Here is a 12,280-nt window from a genome sequence, read left to right as displayed (position 1 = left end):
TGTCCTCTAACTTCCTCTGTAACTTGGATACGTCAGACGTGTGTTTGTGTGATGATGAGATATCGATTTGCTTGCATAGTTTTAATTTCAGATATATTCATTCTCCCACAAATTCCCTCGTTCTCTACATTCATATTTCTTCCTCCTTCGAGGGCCACCTATCTTGACAAAAGGATCGTATCTCAAACAATCGACGTAGGAAGAACAGATGTTCGTGTTGCATTAAACAAATACCAGGAAATAATTGAGCCAATTAAGTAGTTAAGCAACTTTCAGTTTGATTATTAGTTTCAGGTAAGATACAAATATACCATGCTTCAATTCACTACCCTGCTACCTGAAAAGTTCTTTGCAAAAGAAACCAGTAAAGACTCCATCTCCACCACTTACGTTTATTTTACAATCCAATGCAGTTTTAAAATACCATAAAACAAACATTTATCGCTTGTTTACAATGTACGGAAGAGCTAAGCGAAATATAAAACTTCATTAATATATCTTTCCAAATCTACATAGAAACATGTAAAAGCTGCAAGAGAATTAGATACGCCATATTCCCATTTCTCACTCTTCTTTCGCTACCCAATCACCTCTCATACAACTGAGATAGGAAATAATTGAATTTCATACTGCTAGTGATTCAGTGCATGCTCTTCATCTGTCATTGATAACTTACTATGTTTATACTCAACCTGATAATCCAAATCATGTAGCCTTGGAACTTATACATCATTGATGAGCTTCCACAGTTGTTGGTGTCTTGAGTTCCTCTTGATCGATCTGAGGCCTTTGGCTCTCAATTCTCCATGATTTCTTGAATTGTAGTCTGAAACTATGTAGTCACCGATAATTTAAGCTTATACATGTTTTCATTAACTTGGTTACTGAAATATGTAACCATTCTCAATATCGCCTAGCTCGGTTACCCAATGTTCGAGGCTTCTGGGGTTGATTTACATGTTTTGGTCCTCCTCACCATGGCTGCAGCTCACACCAACCCTCACAGACAATCAAGGATGAGATCAAGGATGAGAGGCAAAGAATAGTTTTTTTAGAACTTTAAGAAGTTTTATTGATGTTTCTCCCTGCTGGAAACGACTGAACACGTCACTATGTGCTGTTGGCTACAGAACATAACGTCAAACAGGTAGGAAGCTCTCTCAACCCAACAAAATATACTGAGTATCTGATACACAAAATAACACAACTGGACCTGAGTTCATTTGGGCTTCTGGCACAGGAATTTAAGAGCAGTTCCCGCCTGTCACCCTTTCCTCCTTAATGCAGGATTCTTTCCTCTTTTGCGATATCGCCAGTTAAGTAAATCAAGGATCTAACATCCGGATTATTCCTCAGGTCAGGATCACTTTCATGCCATCCTTGAACAATGCCAGATCAATAGAATGAATACATGCTGCTGCTGCTTCCATGGAGATAGGTCTAATTCGCAATCTTTGATCTCACCAATAATCTCCACAAGAACACGAACCGCCATTAAAATGGTGAAAACGGTTCGAATCTCTTAGGATTATCAACCTATCTTCAATTGCAGATATATACTTGATAGCATTGTGACAGTCTTGGCAGACCCTGAGGTTCTTGATCACCCTAAGAGGCCTCCCTGGGGGCACATTTAAAATCCCAAATGCAACAGCAAGCTTTTCACTGTGATATTTAAGCAGGTGCTCCTTCTCCTCCTCTTCCACATCATGCAGTATCATCTCTGTAGCAGATAAATAACCCGCCGTCTTCATCTTCATATCTAATTCCTCTAGAAAAGCATAGATCTTTTCTTTCTCAGGATGAACCAAATCCCCAACAGAAAAGGAATGAACGACATTCTTCACCTCTATCCAACTAAAGCCTGGCACCTTTTTTACACCTCTCTCCTGCATTATTTTTCTCAACTTACCGACATCCGTCCATTTTTTAGAAGACGCGTACATGTTTGATAGGAGAACATACATTCCGGAATTTTCTGGCTCCATCTCGAAAATCTTTTCAGCAGCTTTTTCTCCCAATTTGCTGTTTTTGTGGATTCTACTTGCACCGAGTAAAGCACCCCACATGGTTGCATCTGGTTCCATGGGCATGTCTCTTATAAGAGCCTGAGCCTCTGCCAACCGTCCTGCTCGACCAAGAAGATCAATCATGCATGTATAATGTTCGGCCTTCGGTGATACGCCAAATTCCTTGTGCATTGAGTTGAAATAAGCAATGCCTTTATCAACTAATCCAGTATGCCCACATGCTGATAGGACTCCGACCTGGAAACATAAACGGAAAGCAAAAAAAGTAAGCAAGAAATGTATGTGATTGACTAGATGATCCAATTGATGTATTAGAAAATGAATGATGCTTGTGCTTATCTTATTCAAGGTATGACCAAAATTTATAAGAACTTGAAAAGGACAACTTTTAGAGATGCTCCAAGCTCAGGAAGAATAATGGTGTATTTATGTAGAACAAACAATTTTATCGTGAAGACCTATCAGACACATGTACGTATGTATTTTCAGGATTTTCTACATATTGGTGCACCATATCTATCAGCGTATCTGTGTCCATGCAACATAATATGCAACAAAATGATTTTTCAAAAAAAGTTGTTTGGTTGCATTTTTATATCATTAAACTTCATTTGGTTTTACTTTTTTATAGGATATCTCGTATATCCTTCAGATGCTATACATGCATCTCTATGTTTTGGCTATATGGTGTTTACATTAACACAGTTTATCCAACTCGGATATAAGTTGAGTTGGGTGAGTTGCTCTTAGGCTCAAGCAGAAATTCTTGGTAGAAAACTTTAAGGTTAGGTTGTAAACAGGTCAAGCTTTAGTGAGCCAAACTCATTCCAAATTCAGCAAGAATTCAGAAGGACCTGCTCAAGTTAACTTGAATAATTACAAAGCTTAGTGGACAACCTAGTGTTTGACTTATTTTAATTATAGAATGTTCTGGACACCTTAAAGCTCAAAAAATATACACAATCGAAGTCAAACCAATTGGCTACTTTTCTGTTATAAGCTCGATTTAGATTGATATTCATTAGTAAGACATTACCTTCACTTAATTATTCAAATAACTGACTTCGGATTATACATTAAAGGAAAGACTTATTAAATTTAAAGAAAAATAGTTAGACTTACATTCCAAATTCCCACAAATTTCAAAATTCCTTACACAAAATACAAAACTTACAGAAGATGTGGAAATTACAAAGCTAAGCAAGATATATAAATCACATATGTATGTATATCAATACATATGCAGCTGTAAGTGTGCATTGAGCTTACCCAAGCTGAACATAAGTGAGCAGGCCTAGGTTGACTGCAAATTGTTAGTTTCAAAGTTGAGTTGGGACTTGATTTTGCATTATTTATCATGTGGCAAACCAAAAAGGAGCTAAAAAACTTTCACAAAAGCTTTGTGTTGCTGCAGGTTCATATGCTACAGGGATCTAGATCTATATCAAAAAATTTAATACAGTTGTTATTATGAATCTCGCAATTGCACATGTTTCATAATAATTTTTGCAAGCACAGTATACGTATATGCCTGTGTGTGTATGTGCATTTCAATACTGTCTTCATGAAAATCCTAGGTTCATGCAAAGATTCAGTGTATCAACTAGCCATATCTGTGTCCTGTGCCTAACAATTGTGCAATAGGTTACATGATTAAGATAACATTCAAAATGTTCTAAGGTTGCCTCTATCTAAAAATCTGCTTTGAAAATAACAATAATATCCGCCTTTGCGAAATCCTATTAAGAAATGACACCATTGCATCCTGAATTCTTCTCATCAATGTATGACTACCCCTTGGCCCTTGTGTACTATATACCAAAAATAAATTAAATCTAGCAAGCCTTGTGCAACAGAATAAACTCCTTACCATGGTGACATCATCGGGTTTTATGCCCTTTGTTCTCATCTGATCAAAAACTTGGAGTGCCTCGTTGCCAAACCCATGCCTAGCGTAGCCAGCAATCATAGTGTTCCATGACACAACATCCTTCTCCTTCATCTCCTTGAATGCCATGGATGCCTCATCTATGCTCCCGCACTTAAAATACATTGCAATCAGTGCATTGCCCACGAAGCAACCCAACCCATAGCCAGCCTTCACTAGCCTGCCATGCAACTGTTTTCCGCACTCTAACATAGCATTATCCCCACAAGTGCTTAAAGCACAAGTAAATGATGACCTATTCACTCTTTCTCCGTTTCTCCCCATTTCTAAAAACAATCGTAACGCCTCTTCACTGAATCCACTCTGAGAATATCCAGCTATCATCGCCGCCCAAGAGACCGAATCTCGTTGAGGCATCTCGTCGAAAACTCGACGTGCATCCTCGATCATCCCAGCCTGAGCATAGCCCGTGACCATAGTGTTCCATGAGCTGATGTTCCTGCATCGCATCGCTTCAAACAACTGTCTCGCCTCACCTACATTTCCGCACTGCATATAGGCTCCAATCATAGCATTCCATGAAACGGAATTCCTGTCGGGCATTTCGTTGAAAACCCTCCTCGCTTCTTCCATCATCCCGTTCTGTGCGTACCCAGAAACCATGGCCGTCCAAGTGAAGACATCCTTATTGGGGGATATCTCAAAGAGCTGCCTCGCCTCCGCTATATCTCCATTTTGAGCGTAACCGGAAATCATGGTATTCCAAGAAATTATGTCTCTTCGGGGCATCCGATCGAAGAGCAACTGTGCATCAACCAGTCTTTTCCTCCGGACATATCCGGCAATCATTGCGTTCCACGAAACAGCCTCCCAGTGAGGATTCGAGTCAAACAGCTTCCTTGCATCATCAAGCCGGCCGTTCTGGACATAAGCTGCAAGGAGCCCGTTCCAAGAAATCGAGTTCTTGTTGGGCGTGGCATCAAAGGTCTGACGGGCCAATTCGACACGACCACACTCAGCGTATGCAGATATCAGCGTATTCCAAGAAACAGTGTCTCTATGGGGCATTTCATCGAAGAGTTGACGTGCGGCACTGAGATTACGGTTGCGGACACAGCCCTGGATCATGGTGTTGTAGGAGACGGTGTCGCGGTCAGGCATGGCGCTGAAGATGCGGAGGGCGAGGGGGAACTGGCCGTTGGAGATGTCGGCGCGCGAAGTCGCATCGGCCGTGGCGCATGTGGTTGGATATGCTGATGTTCCATTTCACGACCTCGGCGTCGTCGGGTCGCCTTTTTCTCCTCCTCCTCGGCTTCTCCTTCGTGCTGCTCTCATCGCTGTTGTCACCATTGTCATCAGGAATGCAGTTGTTGAGTTCGTTGTGGTTGTTGAGGGCAGTTGTTTGATCAGGGGTGTGACAGAGGAACCGCGATACATTTGATGCTGCTGGGGAGGAATGGCATTTCACCATCCTGTTTTGAATAATTTTCTGGGCCATTTCCCACTCAAATTCCCCGCCGAAGCCTACGCCTGAAAAGAAAACCGTAACTAGCAACTGGATCTAAGGTCTAATTTTTCGCTAAAAATTACTCCTTGTGGTCCCATTCGATTGTGCATGCGTATCACCCAGAGTTTCCAAACATGAATTTATTTCACCTTCCAGTTCTCTACGGTTGCATTCCTGACGAATAGCAGCTTTCTATGCTGAGGAAGGGATGTCAAATTCGAGAAGTTCTACATCACCATCTAACCAGCCAAGCTTCTCAAACGAACGTCATGAAATAGAGAGCAGAGAGAGACGCGAGGGGAGAGTTCCTGAGGGTTTAAGATGTCTTTTTGGTTGCATCCGTTTTAAGGATTTTTTTTTTTAAGAGGGGAATATCATAGAAGTGTGGCACTACAGACACACCACCAACCACATCTTGGGACACACTCCTCTCTCATCTACAGTACACAGGACCCACATGAAATTTTTAAAAAATTTCATGTGGGCCCCGTGCACTGTAGCTGAGAGAGGAGAGCGTGTCCCAAGGTGTGGTTGATGGTGTGCCTGTACCATTTTCCATCATAGAAGTGTGGGGGTCACATCTCACTTCCCTACTTTTCAGCGTCCCCTTCAATTTTGAAAAATAAGAAATCATATCAAAAAACTTCTCTAAATTTTGAATTTATCAAAAAATAACTCAAAGTTTTAGTAATTGTAAAAAAACACGCTCAAAATTTCAGAGTTGAAAGAAACATATTAACATTTAAAAACTTACCACCAACTCATAAAACATAAAAATTACAAACACCCAGCATAAAATTTAAAATTTTTTAAAACAATAAACTTGAAGTTAAAAAATTACAAAACACACCCTTAGAAGTTTAAAATCACAATAGGCTAAAATTTGGCAAAGAAAAGAGTAAATGTTTGATATCATTTCATTAAGATATATAAATTTAAGTTTCAATTTAAAGTTTATCATCCATTTTCAGCATCTAAAAATAGTCTAAGTTGACGCTGGTAAAAAAATAAAAATTACGATAGATTAAAACTACCCAGTTAAGGAATAAAAATTTAAATAATATATGACAGATTAAATATTAATGTTACTGTATAAATTTAAGGAACTATATATAATTTTAGTAATAACATTAATTGATAGAAGACTAAATTGAATAAAAATAATAAAAGACTATAATATAATAAGTTAGCATTAATTGATTATAATGTATAAAATTTATCTCTAATGTTAATAATATTTATAGTGTAAAAAATACAAGGAATTTTGCATGAAAAAGCCATCAGAAAGTTCAAAGATATCCTTTAAAAAAATCAAGCCGTTTTTATTTCAAATAGAGAAGTGAAGTAAATAAACCCAAAATATGAAAACATTCATGAATCACTTGAAGTTTTTATTTCAAATAGAGAAGTGAAGTAAATAAACCCAAAATATGAAAACATTCATGAATCACTTGAACTGACATTGACAAAAGGTATATCTAGCAAAGAACATCGATGTGTTCCCCCTTAAAGAACAAAGTGAACAATTTTGTCCCAATTAAAAAAGCATTCATCGTGAAAGATGCAAGAAAAATTAGTTTGTATTTATAAATTTTCATACTTTCTCTTAAAATACTAAATGAATCATAAACTTAATATAAAATTACATATAAATAATCTTGCAATAGTAACTAAAGTGAAGTCATTGATCAACTATGTTGCGAGATGTAATAAGCTAGATAAGATGAGAGAAATCACTACAATGGACAAAAGGAATATACATGATAATTAGTTACAACAGCGTAAATAAAAAAAATAAATTTGATATATTTTCTTTTTCTTATATGTGGTATGACTCTGCAAGTAAATTTATTTGGGGATATGACTACTAGTAAAGGATTAGTTTTTAAAAACACGATTAAAGATAAGCACATAATAACATTGTTAGATTTCAAGATCTTTAAATATAAATGTAACATATTTTACTACTAAATTTTTGATTAAAGATCATTAAGCATAAAATTCACGTTATATCTGTCTCAAATTTGTAAGGAAAATATGCATGTTATCGTAAATTGTGTTAACAATATATACCAACACAAAGATATAACTTATTGAAAAAAAATAAAAGAATGGTAAGTAAACCAAACAAACATACATATAGCATAATAAAGAAAAAAATATTACACTTTAAAGCTCATACGCGTGGCTTATTTAAGAACAAGATGCTAATATAGAAGCATACCCATCAAGGCTCTTTACAAATACAATAACAAATTTAAACTATTGATATATACAATAATCACAATATCAAAAATGTATGATCTTATAAGACCTACTCTAAAATTTACACAATTAAACTTAAAAATACTCTACCAATATCCGAACACGCTATTGGACCTATAATGTAATGATAACTACTATTTACAATAAAGTTGAGTCGTGGTTCTAGCTTGCAAATGCTATAATAAGAAGATTGGATAGAGATGTTAATAAGAATGTCCAAATGATAAATATCACAAAATTACTAATAAAGTAGCACCAATGTTGAGTAATATCCTTTCTTCATGAAATAAACATATCAAGATAAAATATTAACATTATAATCTAAGCTAATTTGATAATGAAAAATAAAGGTTTTTAGTTTAGATCATTGTGGAAAATGACACAGATAGAGTAAAAGTAACATTATTTAACGTGACAAAAACTCTTATTAGATGCACATCAGAAGATTTCATTGCAGAGAAAAAAGAGTTAACTCCTAACCTTTTTAAAAAAAATAAATTAACATTTAGTCTCATTGAAACACAAAAATAATCAAAGTCTGTATTTCTAGAATTTTTGTTGAACATCAAAAATGCATTCAACTTCTTTGTGAAGTAAGACGAGAAGACAAAACATGAACGAGCTTAGGAAAAAATAATTACACAAGAAATCCAGCTCCAGCCTGATGTCACAATCAATATAGATGATGAAGATACAACTCTAGAATTGCTCAGGAAAAAGATAAAGGTGAAGAAGGATTGATCTTAACTCAATTAAAAAATAAAATAGAAAGAATAAAAGATTTATTTTTTGAATATTTTATAGAATAGCTTAATTTTTTGAGTAAAACTAGGAATCTTTAGAAAAGATTTTCATAAACTCTTTTAAATATTTTTATATGGTTATGTGGATGCTTTTATCATATAAAATATACTAGAGTTAGCATTAATGTTTAGTCAATGATTTTTTCTATAGTCTATCAATTAATTAGCAACAAACTTCATATTCTCTTTAGTTTTATTTTAGCCCACTTTTAGTTAATCATCTTGGATTTTTAGCTTTAATTATTCATCTTTTTTTATAACACTACTTTTTTTAAAATTGTTTTTCACTTTTACAACATTATACTTTCAAGCTTGGTTTCATGTTGGTCCAAATCACGTGAAAATTCAAATTGGCTTTAGATTGAATTTGTTTCCTGTCAATTTAATTATCAACATAAAAATTTGGTGTAGCTCATTCAAACAAACATCAAATAGAATAAATAATCATAATGCTAAAATTTAAAGGCATAAGTGAGCAAAAACGATCAAAGTGGAATTGATGAACAAATTTTAGTAATCAAATATATTAAAAATATTTAATCATGATCTTTAACCACGTGCATAAAATCTAGTATCCTTTAAAAATACGAGTTCGGAAAAATCTTTCATTGGTCAATATTACCCTTCACTTTTTAAAATAATTTATTTAAATCTTAATCTATCATAATCATAATTATATCTTATCTTAATCTTACGTGAATTACGTATAGCTCAATAATTAAAAAAAGATTAATAAGTTACATAAAATATTACAAAAATAATTAAAAAAACCCAATTTTTTTTTAAAAATTACACAAAATACTCTCAAATATTCAAAATTACACAAAACATCATCACATATCAAAACTTAAAATAAGAAACATGAAATTTGGAAATTAACAATATCCTCTAAAGAATTTTAAATTTATAATTAACTTCCTCAACATTTTAAAAATTATAAAAACACCCTCAAAAGTTTATCATACTTCCTTTAAAAACACGAGTTCGGGAAAATATTTCATTAGTCAATATTACCCTTCATTTTTTAAATATTTTATTTAAATCTTAATCTATCATAATCATAATTATACCTATCTTAATCCCACATGAATTATCTATAGCTCAATAATTAAAAAATAAAATTAATAAGTTACATAAAATATTACAACAATAACAAAAAAAACTAGAAAGTTTCAAAAATTCTACAAAAATGCTATCAAATATTCAAAATTACACAAAACACCATCATATATCAAAACTTAAAATAACAAACATGAAATTTAGAAATTAACAGTATCCTCTAAAGAATTTAAAATTTATAATTAACATCTTTAATATTTCAAAAATAATAAAACACCCTCAAAAGTTTAAATTATAAAAAAACACCCTCAAAACTTGCGAACAACATAGATGAAATCTAGGGATTATCATTGTTGATGTATGAAATTACACAGTCAAATAAGTGATTGATTGAGTAGAAGGAGGTCCTCTAAGTCTCCGAATGTCTGATTCTTAAGCAAGTTGTTCTTCCCTGCACAAAGTAACAAATCATAAGAGAGCGGGGTCTGATTCCCCAGTTGTTCCTCCGATGATCTAGTCAGTGATCTGCTTGAGAGGAGAAGTAAAAGGAACTACAGTAGTTCTTAACCTTAGAGAGTAGTAGTCAAAGCTTACCCTGTAATTGAATATAGTACCTCTTTTTATAATAAGGGTAGGAGGGTAGAAGGGTAATTTCGACCGAGTATGGGATGACGGTCACGTTAGCCTCAGCTTTACAGGTGTCAGCCGACGAGTGGATGAGAGATCACTTTGTAATGTGAAGTGATAGGGGGTGTGCTGTGCTGACGTGGTCCGATATGTCATAAATATTATGGGGGGCAGAGGAATGATGACGTCCATAATACATTTAATATCATTTATTGTGAGGTGATTGGTCATTAGTGCACAAGAGGGGGCTCGATACATTTCGTCGCCTTTCTACTCATCGGATGGTTGAGAAGTACTGCCTTTTGAGTCGCTCTCGCAAGGTGTCGGTCGATGAGTCGGTCGAGTGGAGTGATTAAGCAGTTGACTCAGCTAGGGGACGACACGTAACACCTTTTGGGTCATCGACATGTGATGCCTTTCGGGTCATCGACATGTGACGTCTTTCGAGTCGTCTTCGCAAGATGTCGGTGTGTCGAGTCGATCAAGTTGGGCATCTGATTGTCTTGAGATGTTGACTTGATTATGTATAATATGGGACACTTGTCTGCCAATGATTAGAAATTATTTTCCTTCACTTGAAAAGCTATAACAACCATCAAACTTGAACATAGATTCTCCTTTCTCCACCGTAAAAAGCTCTTTGTCGCATTAATTAAGCCTCATGGATGATAGAGAAATATAATACATGAATTATTGTCAAAAAACTAAAAAGTTTTAAAAATTACACAAACACCCTCAATAGTTCAAAAGTACACAAAACATCCTAACTTTTCAAAATATAAAACAACAAACATAAAATCTAGAAATTAGTAGTAGCCCCCTAAATTTTAATATTTGCAATTAACACCCTTAAAGTTTTAAAACATTATAGAAATACCCTCAAAATTTTAAAATTTTAAAAAACTATAAAATTTAAAAAATATGTTGATAGATTAAAATTTAATATCATTGTCTAAATAAAAGTAATTGCATATAGTTTTACTCATAAGTTGGAGTATCAAAAATACAGAGGTAGCATTAATTGATAGAAGATTAAATCACTTAAAATTGATAAAAGGATGTAATATAATAGCTTAGCATTAATTGATTATATTTTATAAACTATATTATCTGATGTTAGTAATATTCATAGGGTAAAAAATATTTTGTGATGTTAATAATATTCACAGGGTAAAAAATACAATGAGTTACATATAGAGAAACTATTAAAAGGATCAGAGATATGCTTCAAAAGGATCTAACTGTTTTCATTTTAAATTGAAAAGTAAACAAAATTAACCCAAAATTCATAAACTTATATAAATCACTTGAATTGATATTAACAAGAGACATATCTGTCAAAGAATCGTCAACTGGTTTCCCATTGGATAACGTATTAAATAACTTTTTCCAATCAAGAAGTATTTTTCATAGAAGATACAAGAAATATTAGTAAGTATTATAAAATTTTATATTTTATTCTTCAAATACTTAAGTGTGACGCCCCTGGGTTCACACAAGGCTGCAGTCCAAGGTAAAACCAAGAATGTCAAACCTGCCATGCACCACACCGTGCAATAACATGTTTCACCATCACAATTAACATCTATCTAGTAGAGTCAACAACAGGTGTAGGTACAAAAGCAAGTAAAAGATAATATAAGAAATACTGATGAACTGATAATATTCACATTAATATCTCATCATCCAACATACAGAAGTACATAGTCAAGGTCTGAGTAGATAAACTGGAATACTCAACAAGTCTCAAATACAAATATCTGACGAAAAGGAAATAAGGCACACAACCTTTACAACTTCTAGAACATGACTCTCAAATGTCTAAGCAAAAATCTACTGTGGAACTCCCAAAAGAAAATATATAACTAAATAGACGGTGGTGGCTAAAATGCATCCCCATCAACCTGCGACTCTCCGGGCTCCTGGCTCGTTACCTGAAAGGGGGAGGGACAACGAGCGTCAAAGCGCTAGCAAGTAACATCACAACCAACCCCAAGGGAACAGGGCTCGTTGTATAAGAAAATACAGATAATACATAATAGATCTAAAATCATTGATCTTACTAAAAAGGGTTTTAGTATTTAGAATTTTACAATACGAG

At 34.4% G+C, this 12,280-nt stretch overlaps 1 protein-coding gene across 1 annotated transcript; it reads right to left on the bottom strand.

The window, feature by feature from the left end:
• Positions 393-5,751, bottom strand: LOC109843243 (pentatricopeptide repeat-containing protein At4g02750-like). Its single transcript, XM_020412172.1, is given in 3 exon segments — positions 393-2,267; positions 3,901-5,125; positions 5,127-5,751. Coding segments are annotated over 3 exon segments (2,322 nt in total). The 5' UTR covers positions 5,417-5,751; the 3' UTR covers positions 393-1,460.

This window comes from Asparagus officinalis, chromosome 5, assembly GCF_001876935.1.
Source record: "Asparagus officinalis chromosome 5, Aspof.V1, whole genome shotgun sequence".
Lineage (NCBI taxonomy): Eukaryota > Viridiplantae > Streptophyta > Magnoliopsida > Asparagales > Asparagaceae > Asparagus > Asparagus officinalis.
This window is presented reverse-complemented; position numbering and strand designations above follow the sequence as displayed.